Source organism: Sparus aurata, unplaced genomic scaffold, assembly GCF_900880675.1.
Source record: "Sparus aurata unplaced genomic scaffold, fSpaAur1.1, whole genome shotgun sequence".
NCBI classification, from domain to species: domain Eukaryota; kingdom Metazoa; phylum Chordata; class Actinopteri; order Spariformes; family Sparidae; genus Sparus; species Sparus aurata.
The window spans coordinates 20,057-40,787 of record NW_022045187.1 but is presented as its reverse complement, the minus strand read 5'-3'; the positions used below and the strand labels follow the sequence as shown (position 1 = coordinate 40,787).

Below are 20,731 nucleotides of genomic sequence, written 5' to 3'. Positions count from 1 at the left end.
GAGAGTCACTGTGCAATATACTCTTTGTTTACTTGGCTGTCATTCATGTGAAATTGATTGACAATGTTTTGTAATTCCTGTGGAATGGATTCAGTGCAGTCAATAAATTCTGAATATCTTCAGTGACACAGATATCGTGATGTATCGTGGATGAAATTTCTTGCAATATATCGATTATCGCAGAATCGCTGTATTGTGATATTATCGTTATCATGGGCAAAATATCGTGATAGTATCGTATCATGAGGTACCTGGTAATACCCAGCCCTAACCCAGCATCAGGTCTTGTTGCATTAATGCAGTTCAATCAAATCAACTCAGTTGTGGCAGGACTTTTTCTTTCTACAGTAAAGACCCTGCTCAATCAAAGTATTGTCACTTTGGAATTGCCCCAGACAGAAGTTGAGATTCTTGAACTGGCCTGCCAACATGATCCTCCTCTGTGGATGGCTTTACAACTCTGGAGAACATTGTTCCAAACATTTCCTTCACAGGCGACCTTAAATTCCACCCTCTGCTGTTGGCTAACAGGTAAACACACCCGAAGAGATCTGGAAACATCGACATCAGATCAACGTTGGCCGCGTCCTCGGGACTGTAAATGGATATAAAATTAATTGCACGACAATTAGATAAACAATAAAGGAGCTGTCAAAAGCTGATGAGGCTGTGGAGATCTGTGTAATGGAGGTCAGTAAGAGAGAAAGGATGAACTCATTCCAGGAATCAGGTAAAGTTTATGTTAACATTGACTTTAGCAACAGACACCAACACCAGCAACCACTTGAGGGGGCAGATGATTCAAACAACAGCAGCATTGTAACATAAAGGCAGTGGAAGTGGGGAGATGGAATGACACATTTATGACTGAATGTTATCAATAACACCTTTAAGGCCCTTCATCATCTGTAACTCAGTTTGACTTACTAGTGCTCGTGGAGGTTTCGTATGAAGCGCAGGAATGCCAGTGTGCTGTCATCGTATTTGTTTTTGGGATCCATCTTCTTCACCAACTCTGCCAACTGCAACACCAAAAACAACTAGTCATTAAGTGGAATTAAAGGAATAGAGAAGTTCCAGTTGTTGTACAGTTGTCACCTCAGTTTTCCACTGTTTGAAGGATCCATCCCCGACACATTTCTCCAATGAAGAAATTAATTCCTGGTCAGCATCTTTCCACTTTTCCACCTCCTTGATGTTTCCGATCCTTTTCAAGTATTCAAGTCTCCTGAAAAATAAAATGTGTTGCTGCTTGTTTAGTGAAATGGAAAAAGAGACATGTGCAGTTTTACTAGCCATGTTGGACTCTGTAGACGATAGTGTTGGTCTGTTGGTCCATCAATTTGATTCACAGATACTGTGTACATCCATTCATGGCTCCCAAAATGGATCTGAATGATTCTAATGACCCCTGAAATGTTCTTTAGTGTCATCTTGATGTCCAATTTCCAATTTGTCCAGTAGTTTGGTTTCTGACCAAACACATACAGAACTAATTCACATCAACCAAGTTTAGGTCTGGTTGTGTTTGGTACAAATTATCATCTACAGTATTAGCATGCTATCATGCAAACCAACCCCCAATTTCCACTGGATACGGGTCCGCTGCATTGCAGCTCCGATCCGGTTTTGCTCCGCTGTCTGCCTTCCGGCAATCTCCACCGGTTGCGGTTTGAGTACGCCACAGCACAGTACGGTAGACAGCTGGCGTCACAAGGCTGAGGAGTTCCTGCAATAATCACATAATCACTCACGACCGCAGTTATAGGTCTGTGTTATAAACACAACAACACAAGTGTTCCCGACCGAAGGATTAGCAGAAGAGCTTGTGTTTGTCTCTTTTTTTAGATTTGTGCTGGTGTCAACACAGAGTGTTTTATTTTGAAAAGTAACCGGATGTTGTTTGTCATTTCGGTGCTTGACTTCCAGTCCTAACCGTGCTAAATTCAGCAGAATTGCTGCGCCGTGCTTCGGCATCCGCCAGAAATAGAAGTCCAGCGTATCTGTGCCGGAGGGCGGCCGGAGCTGGGATGGAGCTGATTCGCAGCGCAGCGGACCTGGTGGGGGTGACACATTGACTAAGTAAAGCCTATCAGCTCCGCGGAGACGTATCCAGTGGAAATTGGGAGGAAGATGGAGACCATTGTAAACAATATACCTTGCTAGCATCAGCATGTTAGCACCGTCATTTTAAACATGTTAGCATGCTGATGTTAGCATTGAGATGAAAGCTCCACTGTGTCTTTAAGAGCAGCCTCACTGAGCCACTCGTGGGCATCAACTCTTGTTAACACAGTGCGAGCTGCTATACACAGAAATAAAAGGTGACAATGAAACTGATGCTACCTCTCAGGTTTCCAGAAGAAGGGATGACTCAAGCATTCTTCCACTGTAGGTCTGCTCTTTGGTTCTTTGCCGATCATCAACTCGATGAGGTCCTTTGCCACCACATCTTCAACATGGTCTAACGTGTACAAACCTTTATGGATGTTGTACTCAATTTCACATGGTATGTCACCGAAAGGATGGTGTCCTCCAGAGAGGATGTAATGAATCAGCATCCCTGCCACCTTAAAACAGATCATTTGAGCAATGAAAGAAGTATTTTTGAGTCACACATCGGTGTAGTTTGTGTTGCAGTGAAACTGACCTGTACATCAGTGTTTGACTTGTATCGTATGTCAGCTTCTCCTGTTAAAGTCTCCCTGGCCTTCCAGCATCTTGTTCCTGCACTGCCTGTGCAATAAGTTGTTTGGCCTTTGAGTAACCGTCTACTGATGCCAAAATCTGCTAATCTTGCCCTCCTCTTAACATCTACAGGACAAATCACAGATAAGATATACAAATTATACATTTTGAACACTTGCTATTTTGAATTTCTAATTTAATTTCATTACTTTAGTACATTTTGTAATGAAGTAATGACTTTTCCTTACCAATCAAAACATTCTGTGGTTTGAGATCACGGTGGAGAATTGGAGGATTTTGACAGTGAAGCACTTGTAAACTCTCCAGAACCTGATAGACAAGTTTCTCTTTCAGCAGACCACCATCATTGTTTTTGATGCATTCTTCCAGGGTGTATTCACAAAGCTGAAGACCAAGATATCCAAAGTACTCGTCCTCTGCAAAGTCAACGTATCGTACAATAGATGGATGATCAAGTTCTGGAAGTCGTAGAAATCCTTCTTCATTCCTCAGAACTTGATAGTTGCTTTTTTTCATTCTCTTAATAGCAACCTCAGTGCCATCATCTCTCAGCCCCAAGAAGACGTCAGTACCGTCACTGCCCTCTGCTATGCGGAACTCTTCATCATTCACATACTTCATGCTCCCAACTCTGGTTATCTGCTTCTATCAGTGCTAACCAGCTTCTCTAATTTTTCTCTCCACCTCTTGCTGATTTGTAGCCATGTGTGTGTATCTGATGACACAGTGGTGTTGGAGTGGAGTGGCTGAACATTTGAAGTTGACTCCACAACAGGAATGATATTAGATCAGTTGCATCACTCAAACACTTGTCATTTGGGTCTTCTTCCTTGTCGGACTTTTCCTTCTTCTTCTTTTTCTTCTTCTTGTTCTTCTTTTTCCTCGGCCCAGGTGAGGCTGTGCAGTCCTCACATTTCACGTTTGGTTTGCTGAAATAATTGTTCAGTCGTCTGAGAACTTCTTTCAGCTTGTCACCGTTGGTCATTTCTGCAGACAGCAGTATGTCCTCAGGCACTGCAGTTATCCCCACTGATGTAAGATGTCACCCACATGTTCAACTGAAACTAAGTTTGCAATACACCATATGTGCAGACTCTGATCTCTGGGAGTGATGGTCCTTTACAAAGAGGAGCAACTGTTGTACACACTTCATGACAAAGTTCAGATCCCAGCCATCTGTGCCTTTTGTTTTCGGTGTTATCACATACAGTGTTTGCAGAACAGCTTCACATAATTCAGGTCTCTCTTTTAAGCAAAGCTGGTCCAGTAGTTGGGGGACTAAAGCTGGTTGCTTGTTCATTTGGTATTTCCTCCAGAGTACACAGAACTGCATAGAAAAGTAATAATTGAGTGATGGTACAGATTCATTGGGAATGTTTGGAAAGCGTCTGACTGTTCCTTCAATGTAGGTGTTCAGATTTCCAGTTCCTTCAGCCATTTGATGCTTCCCTGGTGGTATTTTTCAACATCTCGCCCAGTTACAGTAACAACCTTCGATCATGGTTAGATGGGTCCGAGGATCCTCCAACAGCATGTGACTGCCAAAAGTTTGAACACCTGTTCAGGTGTTTACTTTGCACAGCAATTGCCATATCCAGGAAATATCTGATTTCAGAGCAGAATTTATCTCCTTTTGATGCAAAGTTGTGAATCATCTGACCTTAGTTTTTCATTGTGAGTCCATGTTGAGGATCAATGGCAGATATGTGTGTCACCACTGCACCAGCAGACATGAGCACTTTCACAACATCCTCTCTGTCGTAGATGGCAGCAGTGTGCAGTGGTGTGTGAAATTGTAGATTACATACATTTGGCTTAGCTCTTGCCCAGTTCAAGCAAGTGGGCTTGACTAGTGAAACATAATGCAGAGGTGTGAAGCGTAGTGCTGAGCATTGTTTGGGTTTGCACGCCTGCTGCAAAAGGAAAGTAAAAATATTCCTGTTGTGAGTTACAACAGCAGCAGTAAGTGGGGTTATGCTGTCTTTACACTTTGTGCATGAGTAAATGTCATTAATGTTGTTCTCCTTTAATAACTGTTTTAACCTCTTGAGGTTACTGTCAATTACACACTGTATTATACGATGTGTTTCTGTTGGGGGTGCTGGCAGTTGGAGCTGTGTGACGATATTCATTTCTTTCTTCAGTGTAACTGAAAAAGAAAAGGTTAGAATATTAATGTTACATGATCAATGAATCATATCATATTCATAATAAATTATATTTAAAAAGAATATCTTTATGTTGGGTGCAAATCCATCAGAAGTCATTCCCTGTAATTATATATAAGTACCAGAAGTAATACAAAATCATTTCTACAACATGAAAACTCATCTAACTACTACACTTGTCCTAACTTCTAGAATTGCTGACAGCATTAACTACGTGTTTGTTACACAGAGTGCCACACCTTTCCCTCACTGACATTTAGAATTCAAACTTCAGGTCTGCAACTGGAATTAAACTTTGAATAAGCAGAGCTGTGGAATTTCCATTAATAGACTTTGGTGGTCGTAGGTACAGGGTGAAATATTGTGTTTTCATGTAAACTTTCATTCTGATGACATCAAATAACCACAAGAGTGGAAACTGAAGGAGAGTAGGTCTAAATGACTGTGCTTCTTTAAGGTGAGAATGCTGATTATTTCACATAGAATGTGAAGGGGAATGTTAAGAGAACTGTAGGAAAATGAATTTACAATGTTGAAGTAAGCTGTCCACGGTAGTATGAATTATGTCGATCAAAACTTAACATGCTGTGCGTTATCTGTAGTTCTTTCTGCCTCTGACTCTCTCTGTCACGAGACAGGAAAATACCAGTCTGATGATTGGTTGGGTGATATATCGATAAAAAACATATATCGATATATTCTTAAATGTGATATGGAATTAGGCCCTATGACATATATCGATATAGTTCAAATTTGCGCTGTGGTCCTTGCTCCTGGCAAGCCGCTGACCCGGAGCTCTCTGCACTGCTCCCCGCGCGCCTGCTCTTTCATGCACAGAGAGGGTAGGGGCTGGAACAGACACTCCTGCACTCTTCAACAAACTATTGTTGCCCCGCACTTTGGCCTTGATGCCCCGTGAAAAAAAAATATCATCGTACGGCCACAGTGGCCTCTGTGCCCCTGGCCCGGTCAGCGTAGCGAGCTTGCCTTGAATTACAGCCACCCGAGTGCACAGTAGTCACTCACAGTAACTTCAGTGAGTCCGCGGTTCGCGCAGGTGGAGTCTCATCATCACGATGATCTCACGTGAAAGCCTCCCAAACAGCAGCAGCGTCTCAAAACACAAGAACGAAACTTACAGCACACGTGCGCAAGCCAGCTCAATCGGTTTTGACATGAAGCGTAACTGACTTATGTGGTAGGATTTAGTCCGGTAAAGGTGGAAATATATTCACAGATTCGAACTTCCAGGATCAATAACTCATAACTGAAACCTTGTTAACGCACAAACAAAGCTCTTTCCTACCATAGTAAGGTTGACAACGAGCTACAACCATGTTTTCATCAAAACGAGCGGCTGGACATTAACTCTGGTCTCTATGGTCAGCATCTGTGAGATGAGGGCGCAGGGACATCTACAAAGTGCAACACCGAAAAGAGATGCCACAAAAAATATTAAATAGCTTCACTATTATTCAGAGTGTAGTGTCACCAAAATCATTCCACATGTCAGTGGTCTCCTGCTGGTTATTCTAAAACAAATTTGTTCTGGAAAAAAACGTGCTTTGCCATAATTTTGGGGAATTTCTATTGGGAGAAATATTCAATAACACTTATGTTCAGTATAGTGTCACAAAACTCACCTCACCCTAACCCTACTTAAAAAAAAACTGTTTTCTAATGTAACATCAACTTGATATTGGTATTTAAAAAATGTTTTAATACATAATCCATGTCTTATTATAAATTAGGATGTTATGGTATCAGTCTAAAAGGTAAATCAACACATTTTACTTTGTGGTCTTTGTGCCCTGTCATGTGGCCTTGGTGCCCCTGAAAAAAAAAAAGTGAAGGCCAAATGGCCTTGCCCTAAAATGACGAAATTCCCACCCACATGTCATATTTGGCTTTGACTTTGAACATTTGCTCTCACTTTGCAATAAAAATATTGGGATATATATCGTATATCGATATTCAGCCTAAATATATTGGGATATGACTATTGGTCCATATCGCCCAGCCCTCGTTGGGCCTCGACAGGATGTGGGAGGACTTACCCCTTTTACTCTTTTATTTCCTTAACATTGATTTGTGACTGTTCAGTCAACAAGGTCTACATACAATCTACAAAGATTGTATCCAGCCTTAAAGAATACCATCGGGCATTATTCTGGGTTAAAGAATGGGGCAGGTAAAAAGTAATTGAACCTCTCTGTACATTAACAGTTAATATTTGGCTTAAATGACACTAGAGCTGAAACCCTGTCAGATATATGGTGGTAAAGCACAAAGATATTTGTAGTAATGACACGGATACAACATCATCCTATGAGAAAGATTAAAATAGGCCCTTTATGGAAACTAAAACATATTTTAATTAGGGTTTGGGCTTTGACAATACAGATGATTACATTGTATTACTGTTTGCTTTGTAATACTATCATTCTTACATAAAGAACAATATCTTTTGGTCATTCGATTTTCCTTTCAGAAACGGGTATTAAAAACAAAAAACGAGTGGTTATTTGATTTTCGTTTTAGAATATAAAAATTAAACTTGAAATACAAGGCGTTTTTCTTTTTCATGGTCAAAAAGGGATGAGCGAAATTATAAAAATGATTCGATTTTCATTTTCTATTTCATATAACAAAAAATAAAATCACTAGAAAACAGAAACGGAAAAGAGGCCTGTTTATTCATATTCTGAGACCGGATGTTGTCATTTACTGGACGGTGCTGTGTAGAAGAAACAGTAGGCTAGTTGGCTACGGCAGGGCAATCTACCGTGACACATGGACATGGAACTGCGGTCAAGCCAGCCGTCACCTCGATCTCCGTGGTCAAATCAGCCGCACTTAAATTTCTAGTGTACAAGTATTCTTAGCATTATGGTAAATGTGAAGAAACAGCGTATTTACTTTCGGTTTCAAAATAAAGGTATTAAGAACAGTAAGCTATAATTCGAACCTACATTTAAAATAAAATATGTTACATTAAAGTGTTTCATGAGCCCATGATGAAGAAAAAAACACTCAATATCAAGTATCTTTACTGCACCAGTGTAGAGACATGCCAAAATAAAAGTCCCATATTTTTGCCTCCAGTTTGCATATTTGACCATATTTGAGGTGCTGTTAAAACACATTGCTCAATATTTCTGGCTACTGATGGTATATTTGACATCTACACATCTAAGACTACCACTATACTTGATATCAAGCATTTTTACTGCACCAATGTGGAGAAATTCCATAATAAAATTTCCCATTTGTGTCACGACCAGGTAACCACAACAATAGTTCGGACTCAATAGCACGACAAGACCCGGGATTGGGCAGGGCAATGTTCTTTACTTGGGAAAGTTCGGTTCGTTACACAAAGAGATCAGTCAGCGAGGCAAACACACCAGACAGGGAGCAGGCAGGCAAGGGAGTCGGTACACGGGTGATCATTCAGCGAAGGCAGACGAACCAGACGGGGATCAGGCAGGCAGGGAGGTCGGTACACAGGAGGTCGATCAGCGAAGGCAGATAAATCCGACAGGGAGAAGGCAAAGGCGAAGTCGTACGGACACAGGCGAAGTCGAACACCAGGAAACACTTAGGGAACGATGTATAACAGAGCTGGGACGTTTCTGCACGGAGACAAGAAGACGAAACTGTCAACTAACACAAGAAACACAGGACCTATAAATACACCACCCACTACCACCAGGTGAACCAGATCAGGGAGGAGACTGGCAATCAGAAAGGTGGGTGAAACCAAATGAGCAGGGAAGGGGGACAAGAGAGAAAACAGGCAAAGAGAACACCTAGTGTCCACATCGAGGCATAACAATTTGTACCTCCAAGTGGCATATTTTCATATATTTGAGCTACTGTAAAAACACTTTGCTCAATAATTCCTGGCTATGGATGGTATACTTAACTTCTACACATATAAGACTACAAGCACACTTAATATCAAGCAATTTTACTGGACCAATGTGGATAAATTCAACAAAAAAGTCCCATATTTATACCTGCAGATTCCATATTTTCATATATTTGACGTACTGTAAAACACTTTGCTCAATAGTTCCTGGCTATGGGTGATATATCTGACTTTTACACAAGTGTTCTTACAGTAGCTCAAATATGGTCAAATATGCAATCTCCAGGCATAAATATGCGACTTTTATTTTGAATTTCTCCTTGATATCAAGTATTGTTGTAGTCTTAAATGTGTAAAAGTCAAATATACAATCCATAGCCAGGAATTATTGAGCAAAGAGTTTTACAGTACGTCAAATATATGAAAATATGAATCTGCAGGTATAAATATGGGACTTTTGTTTAATTTATCTACATTGGAGCAATCAAAATGCTTGATTTTAAGTATGCTTGTAGTCTTATATGTGTAGATGTCAAATATACCATCCATAGCAGGGAAATATTGAGCAAAGTATTTTTACAGTAGCTCAAATATATGAAAATATGGAATCTTCAGGTCTAAATATTGGACTTTTATTGTTGAATTTAACCACATGGTGCAGTAAAAATGCTTGATATCAAGTATGCGTGTAGTCTTACAAGTATACCATCCATAGCCAGGAATTATTGAGCAAAGTGTTTTACAGCACCTCAAATATGGTCAAATATGCAAACTGAGGCATGAATATGTGACTTTTATTTTGGCATTTTTCTCACTGGTGCAGTAAAGATAGCTACCTGATATTAAGTGTTTTTTATTCATCATGGGGTCATGAAACACTTAATGTAACATATTTTATTAGATGTAGGTTGGAATCATAGCTGTCTGTTCTTTATACCTTTATTTTGAAACCGAAAGTCCGCATTTACCATAATGCTGAGAATACTTGTACACTAGAAATGTAAGTGCGGGCTGATTTGACCACGGAGATCGGGGTGACGGCTGGCTTGACCGCAGTTCCATGTCCATGTGTCACGGTAGATTGCCCTGCCGTAGCCTACTAGCCTACTGTTTCTTCTACACAGCACCGTCCAGTAAATGACAACATCCGGTCTCAGTATATGAATAAACAGGCCTTTTTTCCGTTTCTGTTTTCTAGTGATTTTATTTTTTGTTATATGAAATAGAAAATGAAAATTGAATCATTTTTATAGTTTCGCTCATCCCTTTTTGACCCTACACTGACCCTATTTCATCACAATCTGTTATCATTTAAATGTATACGAATGGGAGAAATAGCATACGTACACTATTTGGAATCATATTTGGAATCATTTAGTTTTATTTCCCTGACATCTAAACTCCTCCCTTGCCTGAGCTTTATAGAAAACACAGAAGCTGATAACAGGAAGAGACAGAAGTTACTCTGACAAAGGTTCAAAGTTGTTTGATTCTGCTGGAGTGTGAAGCTCCTCCTCCTGCTGTGACACTCTGATGGCCAAACACACAATGTGGATGTATAGCCTGCTGACTTGAAATGGGATCAGCTGTCTTATACTGAAGCATGGAATATCATTATACAAAGATATATTATGTTACTCTAATCGTAATGCAGACCAGTTCTTGTGGTTATAGTGTATGAAGTAGTATTGTGTGTATGTTGGTAGTAAAGTATGATGGGCAGTTGTTTTTCAAAAAAAGGGAAATGCTGAACAACATCATCAAGCTGGGATCAAAGTAGATGTGAGCACTGAGACTGGACCACATCTGTAAAGTTGCTCTTATAAAAACAAAACAAGGAGTTGAAAGACATTAAAAATGTTTTCAGCCTTTTCACAATAAAGTGGAACAGATTTGTGGGATATTGTTGGCTTTGCTGTTGCAAAGACAGCTGACTTGCTTTCTGTTTTCCTCAGAGTTTTATCTAATGACAACTCTGGACAAAATGTGAGTTTATTCATTCATTTCATCCATAATGGAGTTTGAAAAGCAGATAGCGATTGTACTAGGCTGCCAGATGACTGTTAGTCAGCCTCCATTCTTCCAGGAAATGTGGTGCCTGGTGGCAGATAAACTAGCATAGTGACAGTGAGATTTATATGGAGCCAATCTAAACACCAATGGTGTCATTCTTGTAGAGCAGGGCTGCTCGATGTGTGGCCAACGGGCCAAGTTGGCCAAGCTTAAGATTTCGCTTTGATACAGATTTTTCTAGCAAAACATATAATCACAATATAATTTGAAGGTGAGTGTTAAGAGAAATGTAGTAAACTTAACTTACAATGTTGAAGTAAGACGTCCACCGGAGTATGAATTCTATCGATCCAAACTTAACATGCTGTGGGTTATCTGTAGTTCTTCCTGCTCTGAATCTCTCTGTCACGGACAGGAAGAGACTCGTTAGATGATGGGTTGGGCCTCAACAGGATGTGGGAGGACTTTCCCTTCTACCCTTTACTTCCTGAACATTAATCTGCGACTGCTCAGTCATCATAGTCTACATACGTCTACAATGCTGGGTTAAAGAATGGGGCAGGTAAATAAGTAATTAAACCTCTCTGTACATTAACAGTTAATATTTGGCTTAAAAGACACTACAGCCTGAAACCATGTCAGATATATGGTGGTAAAGCACAAAAGCTACTTGTAGTAATGATACAGATACAACATTATGTTGGGCACTGCATCACACAGCAATAGCAAATGGCTAGAAAGTGACCGTTAATAACCTAAAAGATGTTGGTCAATCAAATGGGTTATAAATTTGATTGATAAATCAATTCTCATCACACTGCAATTATTTGTATGTACAAATCAACGTCCTCTCCTGTAGTAGGGGTTCATGTACAGACCTTTGGCTAAAGGGTTTCAAGATGTGAATCTCAAATTTCAGCACTGTCAAAATTTTGCTGAAAATAATATTGCACATTTATGAATGATTGCAAACTGTCATGTGTCTTGACTCTAGAGCAGGGGTCATCAACTATATTTGTCCAAGGGCCAGAATTTTTTCTCTGTGCACACTGTAAGGGCTGTATACTCATATAAAATTAAATAAAAAATCGATAATATTTGATTTTTCATTCCAAATTTATGTCAGTGTTAACAAACCCATACAAATTTATAATATTACTTAATATTATTATTTTCTATAATATTATTAAAGATTATAGCCAAGTGTTTCAAAAAGTCTTTTTGACAGTTTTCAAATTATATGTGTAATAACTGTGTTGAATGAAAAATGCAATATTGCTGTTACATGACCTTTCCTAAAAGTGTCTGTATTTTAATTAGAATAGTTTATATATATATATATATATATATAATATATATATATATATATATATATATATATATATATATATATATATATATATATATATATATATATATATATAAATTACACACATAAAAACAAAGAAATATTATGTGTATTACCTATTTCGACCATAAAGTGGCGGCTGTTCTATAACATCCTCGACCTGGCTGGGATAAATGCTCGCATCTTATTCAAGGAGCACCAGCAGCAGGAGAGCCCGGAGGGAAGTCCTGCAGCAGCTGGCAGAGGAGCTGAGGGCAGAATACATGGAGGGGAAAGTGGCCGCAGCAGTCGGCACAAGGTGGGCAGCAGCGGAAACAACCACCGCAGAAGCAGCAGACACGGAGACAGAGGCAGTGCCCGTCCAAAGAGCTGCAAACAGTCGGACACTTGAAATGCCACAAGCGCGCGTGTGGTAACTTTGAGGAGAGCGGAGGTAGTCTGTAGAATGTGACCAGTGGTCAAAACGGCTCTTTGTTTTTGGTTTAGGTCAGCTTGTTTCCAGCTTTTTCGATTATTATCATTTATTTTATTATATATTAAGTGTTAAAATAAAATGTTTCGTAATCAAATAAGTTACTTTTAATTGTTAATTTTCTTGTTCTCAATTTTTTCAATTAAAATGTATAATTAAACATTTTGGTGTTATTTCGTTTTTTAAAAAATATCATGACACAATGAATGCATTCATCAAGCAGCTGGGTATTGACATGAGAGAATATAGAGTTTAAAATCTAGCGGTCAAAATGACCGTTTATGGCTGTTAGAGTAGTGTTTGAAATCTGGCTCTTCTAGCTAGCGTGTGTGTGTGTGTGTAGGCTATCTTACCCAGGACCTGTTAATCTTCCCGCTTTTTCTCTTCTCCTGCTCGCCTCATTTTTAAACAAACCGCAGCGCTTCACTTCCTGGTTGCTGTCTTTCGTCTTTTCGCGGTCACGATGACGTTATAAACATTCTGATGTTTTTTTTTTGTTGTTGTTGTTTTTATTTTTGTTTTTTTTTTTTATTTTATGTTTAGAAGTACACAATTATAATTTACAAAGACAATGGTGGAGGCCTGCTGGCCTGAGGCTCTGGGCCCCTGCTGGTTGGGGAGGGGGCAGCTGGTTGCGGGCCCCTGCAGTTTGGGGGCCCAAGGCAATTGCCTTTGCCTTAATGGTAAAACCGTAGTTTGTGGAGAACACTGGAAGAAGAATTATATTTAAATGAAAAATGGCGCTCTCGAAGAGCCTTAAGCTGAAAGTTGATGCAGAGAACCGTAGCTTTAATGAAGAATGGACTGATAAGTACCCAGTGTTTCCCCTACCATTGTACAGAAATGCTGTACCTGTGGTCCTCATTTGCAACGAAACTGTCGCTGTTGCTAAAGAATACAATCTGAGGCGTCACCCACATCACAAAACATGCTAGCTTCAAGGAGTCATATCCTGAACAGTCAGAGGCCCGTCAGAGAAAAATTGCTGCTTTTGAATCTCAGTATTCCCATGCCAGCGAAATTATTAACCGAACCTCAACTGAACAAGAGAGGGCAACAAGTGCGTCTCTGCAGGCGGCCTGGGAACTCTCCAAGCATAACAAGCCATTCACCGATGCTGAGGTTTTTAAGGAGTGCATGGTGGCTGTTCTGGAGGAACATGCCACTGACAAATCTATGGACAGGATAATTGCGTCTGTTAAGCAGATACCTCTGTCTGCTAAAACTGCTGTTCGCCATGTCCATGTTTTGGCCTGAGGATGTCCAGCTACTTGTAATTGATGAGATCAAAGAAGCCAGATACCTATCGCTGGCTATTGATGAGTCCACCGACAATACTGACATTTCCCAAATGTGCGTTTTCGTCAGATATTTTGATGGCAAACATTTCAGAGAGGAGCTGCTGGCCTTGATTCCACTGGAGGGCCTGACCACTGGTGCTATTATTTTTGATAAGCTGGAGGAACTATTTCAAAAGCATGGACTGTCTTTTGAAGAAGTCAACCTGGTTGTCACAGATGGTGCTCCTGCCATGATTGGGAGAAACAGAGGACTAGTGAACAGAATTAAGGCTGTCGCTCCCAGTATTAATGCACTTCACTGTCTAATTCACCAAAGCGTGCTGTGCGCAAAATTAAGTGGCGAACTTAAAGAGGTTCTGGACAAAACAATGAAAATATGTCACTTCATCAGGGGAAATTCAAGTGCACAGCACTGTTTATTCCGAAGATTTGTGCAGGATTTGGAAGCCTCTCACCATGACCTCTTACTCCACAATGACGTGCGCTGGCTGAGTAAGGGCAGAGCACTGGAGCGTTTCGTTGAACTCAGGGATCAAGTTGTAGATTTTTTGATGCAAAGTCAATCTAAAGCGGCAGCTGACCACCTGCGCATCATGCAAGACGCAGAATACATGTGCAACGTTGCATTTTTAACGGACATATTTTCCCATTTGAACGCACTAAATCTACAATTACAGGGGAAAGAAAATGCAAGTGGTGAATATGGTGGAAAAACTTGATGCCTTTGGAAACAAACATGATATTTTCCACTATTTATTTATTTATTTATTTATTTATTTATTTATTTATTTATGTTGTTTATATCGGGCATGTCAATTCATAAACATCACATTTCATCATTGTTCATATAATACAATACACATGGCCGAAAGGGAAAAGCGGGAGAAGCCAAAGCTTATCAAGTCCCGCCCCCATTACCCACAGGATAAAATCTTCATCCTGATCTTTTCTTGTCATTTGCATTTTACATTTTCTTTTCTTTTTTTTTTTTTTTTCAACTTCTTTTGTTATGACCTTTGACAAAACATATTACAGCAGTAGCATACAGAGCTGAATTCAAGCTCTAGACAGTACATACAGATTACATGTGTGTCTATTGTTGTGTGCCGATTTACAGGGCTAGTTGAGTTCTTCACAGCTCAGAAGAACTTGTGATAACTCACAGTAGTGTCACAGTGTTCGTACCTAAGTTATCTCACATTGTTGATACACATTATAACAACATCCTGCTATGTACAACTGGCATTGGCCTTGGACCATACAATTTTCTCAGGTTCAACTTATTGTTTGGGTACAGAATGGTATTTGTTATGCTCACATGCCGTCTCAACACAGTGTCTGCACAGTGTCTGTTGATTCGTGCCTCTGACCTTTATCAACCCTCCTGTATTGATCTGTACTGATCAACGATTGAATGTACATACTTTTTACAAGATTATATCCATCCAGGAAAAAATCTGTGCCTTTGTCTTCATTAATCCGACACTGCAATGATGGAGAAAGGGGTTTTGAAGTGATTTAGGTATTCCTTGATATGGCCGAAGTTGGTATATAGACTCCTGCTGTTAAAGTGAATTAGAGACAGTTTCCCGTCCATCTTAGCGCTGTCTCATGTATTGAACTTCAGTATAATACTTGCAATTCCCAGTCATGTTGAAACAGAAGTGATTATCCGGGTCAATTCCTTCGTTCGGGTCAGATAAGGTATGATTCACATGTTGATTTGTAATGAACTCCACACTTCCTAGCTCAGCAATCCTTTCAGATATTCCCATCATACTTTCAGTCCGTGTAAGAACCGTTGAACTTTGCTGTGCTGTAGTTATGGAGTGTTCGTGAGCCATACCTTAGTTATTGTATTTCTCCAACTCATCCTTGCTCCTGATCTGGATTATTTTGACTTCTTCAGCTGATGCTCCATTTGTTTTGATGTAGATTCTGCAGTTAGCCGTCCAGGTAGTGTTGTATCTTACCATCCTTTTTCAGTTGGCGAGCTGTTTCTGGCGATGTCTGCATTCTTTCTGGTGAGATTCTCATTGATATAGACATTCGAGCCTTTGAGCTTCTTGCCCTGCTTCAGCAGTGCAGTCTTGTATTTTCTGTTGATGAATTTCAGGATGACAGCTCGAGTTGCTGACTCTTTCCTTCGAGGTAAGAGGTAACATACTTCCACGTTGCCGAAATTCACCTCGATGCCTTTACCATTCAGGAACTCAGACACCTGCTTCTCCACAGATTTTATCTCAGATTCACCAGGCTCATGGGCTGAATTCCCAGCTGCAACCGCCGCTGCGTAGGTTGGAGGCTTGATTATGAGGCCAGTCACAATCACATCATTGAGCTTTCCCTGTTGATCCAGCTCCTCCACTTTGTTTCCCAGCTCCTTTATCAGCTGGTCTTTTTTCTCATTCTCCTGCCGGAGTTGTTTAATTTCAGCCTTGTTGAGAGGTTCTATCTGTTTCTTCATCTCTCTCAACTCCGCCATCAGATCTTTCCGAAGTTCATCGGTCACAATCCGATGTTGTTTCCGCAATTCCATCAGGCTTTCATTCAATTGATCCCACTTAGGGTCTGACTTAGGAGGCATTGTCTCACTTTTCCGTGCAGTCAGGCTTCTTCTTTGGCTTCTTCTTGTTCAACACGGAGCAACACGGAGCACGTCCGTCCTCTTCAGCTCCTCACACACTACTAAGATTTGTTGTCGGGGAGGCTGCTACACTTTAACACACTTAAGACATTTGGTCACAGCAGGGTCACAGAGTACATGAAGACATTTATCACACAGCTGAGGGAAAATTTCTCTGCCAGATTTGATGACTTTGCCATTTTCAGGGATGTCATTGGATTTGTGTGTGACCCGTTCACTGTCAGCCCAGGTCCGCTAACGTGAGGAAGGTGATGCCGCTGGATGAGGCGGCTGTTCGCAGTGAACTGATTGACATCCAGGCAGCCGGTGACGTGAGGGCTGCTCTCCGTGGTGCTGAAAGCTTGTCCCCAAGAGTATGACACACTGAAGACACTGGCCATGTATGTTCTCACCATGTTTGGATCAACATACACCTGTGAAGCTGCGTTCTCAAAAATGAACTCTATAAAACCGCATGAGAGGAACCGACTGTCAAACCAGTCTTTGGAGGCCTGCTTGCCCATAAGCCTGACAGCTGTCAAGCCCAACATTAAAAAGATAGTGTCGAAGGGGAAATGTAACTTCTCCCATTAAGGAAATGGGAATATTTCAGTCTTGGGATTTTCTTGGTTTTACTTTATTTGTATTGATTTGTATTGATTTGTTGGATCACAGGCTTCTTTAATTTGATATAAATATAAACATTTAACTGAGGCCTGTCGCTTTTATTTGTCATGAGAGAAAGCTTGCAATTACTGTGTTATGTTGATGGTTGTTATTGAGACACCGCAGTTGTGGCTAAAGCCCAAGCAAGGACAATTTTGACATTTGAGAAAAATGAGCACGTGAAACAATAAAATATTGTAATGATCAGAGGAGTCTCGTTTGCCGACGCGGAGCGCTGAAGGCGCAAAGACTTATGGGAGTGACTGTTTAGTGTTTATCCGACTGTTGGTTGATTTGACGTGTTTCGATTTGATGCCTTGTGTACATGTCTGATTGTTGCTGTGTGCCCTTGTTTTGTTCTGAAGATGTTTGATTGTGAAACTGTAATTTGTGGGAACTGCACATTATTACATCAGTAGCGCAGAACCGGTGTCGAATTTAATGAGGTGACTCGTGTGCAGGCTTTCTTGCGCTGGAACCCGCCACAAAATGTGCAATGACATTGATGCATTTATTACAATGATTTATTGATGGCAGGCTATGGCACGCGCTAATTTTCAGAAGTATTATTCTGGGGGCCGGATGGAAATCTCTGGCGGGCCGGATTTGGCCTGCGGGCCGCCAGTTGACGTTGACCGCTCTAGAGTGATGTCTTTGTTATGTTCTGGTTATGGATTTATTTCTTTGTATCATGTCTTGTTGTGTCTTTGTTTAGATTTTCCATGCCCCTCTGTGTCCTTTAAGTTTCTCCTATGTTCTCCCCTCTGTCTGTTGTATTGTTCTCTTCATGTTTTCTCATGTGCTCCTCACCCTCGTTACCACACCTGGCCTCCTCCCTCCTCTCTTCTCACCTGTTCCTCGTCTGTTCATCAGCGTCTGTGTATTTAGTCTGTGTATTCCCCTAGCTCCTTGTCCGGTCATTGTATTTGTCATCCCCTGTCTGCTCCTGTTGTTTCCCAGTTCTTTCCCAGTTCCTCTTGGTATGTGTTTTTGGATTTTGCCTTTTGCATTTTGCCTTTGATTTGAACTTTGCTTTTGATAGGAACTTTGTCTAGTTCTTGTTTGCTATTTTGCCTTTCGTTTTGTCTGTTTTTGTTTTTTTTGCATCGAGCTTTCATTTAATAAAGCTCGCCTTTCGTTCCCCTTTATCCTTGCCTCCCGTGAGTAACTGCGTTTGGGTCCACCTCATATATCCCTTCCTAAGTTTTCCCCTTTAAACCCTAACCTGACATCATGGTTCATGATTCATGGTCCTTTCAGTGTGTCCTGTGTATTCCCCCTGTTGCAGTTTGTCTCCCTGTCTGTCAGTGTTCTCTCCTCTGTGCACCCCCCCTCGTTACCCCACCTGGCCTCCTTCCTCCTCTCTCTCCTCACCTGCACCTCGTCCCCTCATCAGTGTGTCTCTGTATTTAAGTCTTTGTTTCCCCTTCAGTCTTTGTCAGTTTGTTGCTTCTTGGTTTTTGTAGATTTCGCCTTTTGTTTAATAAAGCTCACTTTTGTTTTCCACAATCCTGCCTCCTGTCTGAGTAACCGCGTTTGGGTCCACCTCCTATTTCCCTCAACCCTGTGACACCAACAATCCACTGTCTCACACAGGGCACCATTATGTTGTACACTGCATTCCACAAGGCACAGTTATGTAGTGTTCATGCAACGTTAAAAGGGAGTTTGAGTTAAATTTGGAATCAATAATAATTCATGATCATCATAGATAATTATTGATAACAAATAAATCATGAGATCCAATTTACATTAGATCACCTTGGGGCTCCACCCTTGAAGAAGAGAAAAGATAGCAAATTCATCAAATCAGTCTCACAAGAAGGTACTAAACTATCAGTTGGTGACTCTGATTAATAATTAACTTAATAACTACAACCAAGATTACCATAACAGCTCGTACTGATCGAAGGATTCCGGAGTTCTTGACAGTGTCGAGGTTGAAGGAGTGAGGATAAGAGAATAAGAGGAAGTACAAAGGAAGGTGCTGGAGTTCTGACTATCTGGTCAGAGGGGGAACTGTCACCGTGACCAATAGTAGCTCAAAGCTGAATTTTGCACCTAGGTGTGAAGAATGGGGAATTCTGGGAAACCGAGTTCAGTTCAGAGTCAATTTTGAAATCCACAATTAACAACTTCATCTGTGGGTCCCAACATTTATCTATGAAAATGTTTAAAATAGGCCTGTTAAGGAAACTGAAACATTTTAAGTAGGGTTTGAGCAATGACAATACAGATGGATTACCCCATAGTACTGTTTGTTTTGTTATACTATCATTCTTATATAAAGAACAATAACACTTAATATCTGGCTTAAAAGACACTAGAGCTGAAACCATGTCAGATATATGGTGGTAAAGCACAAAGCTACTTGTAGTAATGACACAGATATTTCCATATATTTCCTTGAATTAAAATATTTCCTTGAATAAAATCACAATATAAATCCTTGCTGTTGTATTCTATAAGGTGAAAATGGTGTTTAGTGGTGCCCGATGTAGAGAGACTGTGTCCTCACTGCAGTGGCCCAGGGTTCAATTCTCACCTGTGGCTCTTTGCTGTGTGTCACATTGTGCATTCAACTCTCAACGTAGTGTAATAAACTATAGAAAAAAGATTGTCTCTTGTCAGTTTAACATGTTCATTTGAATCTTCATCATACACTTATCAGCTTTTAGATCCCAATGTTCTTTGTTAATTTGTCATTATATTGTGAGATTTCCACGTAACAAAGTAATTAACGCTTCTTAGAGTGGAGAAGATGAACTGGGACTTTTAGAGCCAGAGCTCTAATGGTAATGATCAGTGAATGATAAAACACATCTTACAATCATACTTGTACACATGTATTTTGATACTCAGCTGACTAAATGTACAGTATATTTTGAGAGTAACATTCAATATGCTTAAAACAAAAATCATACAAAAGAATCTGCATGTTGTAAAGCTTGCATATTCCATTAAGGTTTTCTTTCTTAACAAAAGCACGTTTCTCTCAGCACAACAGTCTGCAAAAACTCCACTAACATTTGGGGAAATTAAAGATTCCACTGTCCTTTGTGAGGAAAGTCAAATAATTCCCACATCACATTGTGATATTACACCATATAAAAAGGAACAAATTATAATATCAAGGTTAGATGTGATCTTATTGATCTTTCACCCTGAAACAAACATGATCAAACACTAATTTCTATCATCAACAGATAATCGTATAATACAGAGAATCCTTCCAAACTTTAAAACTCTCTTTTTTTTTTTTAAATGTAAAGCTTTTATATTCCATTACATTGTTTTAATTACAATATTCACATAATGAGAAGAAGCACTACAGACTTATTTTTACATTTTTGACACCATCCTCACTCAAGCAAAGAATTTCGACTCATGTTCTCTATTTCCTTTAAGTACAGGTCTTTAACATCAGCCGTGTCAATGACAGACCAGGGTCAAGGTCCTACTGTTGGAGTTTACGTAGAACTACATCAGCACTCATTTATTTACCTGAAGGAGCTTTTTTCAGTGATAGCACAAAAAGAAAGTTTCCATCCATG

The 20,731-nt window shown here is 40.1% G+C and overlaps 1 protein-coding gene across 1 annotated transcript; it reads right to left on the bottom strand.

The window, feature by feature from the left end:
- Positions 1-119: 119 nt before the first annotated feature.
- On the bottom strand, positions 120-3,343 carry LOC115578160 (serine/threonine-protein kinase/endoribonuclease IRE1-like). The gene is made up of 6 exons (XM_030411009.1): positions 2,937-3,343; positions 2,651-2,814; positions 2,347-2,570; positions 1,099-1,228; positions 928-1,022; positions 120-595 (listed from the first exon to the last, which is right to left on the bottom strand). The coding sequence occupies exons 1-6, from the start codon at positions 3,328-3,330 to the stop codon at positions 376-378; spliced, it is 1,227 nt and encodes a 408-aa protein (XP_030266869.1). The 5' UTR covers positions 3,331-3,343; the 3' UTR covers positions 120-375.
- Positions 3,344-20,731: the final 17,388 nt, after the last annotated feature.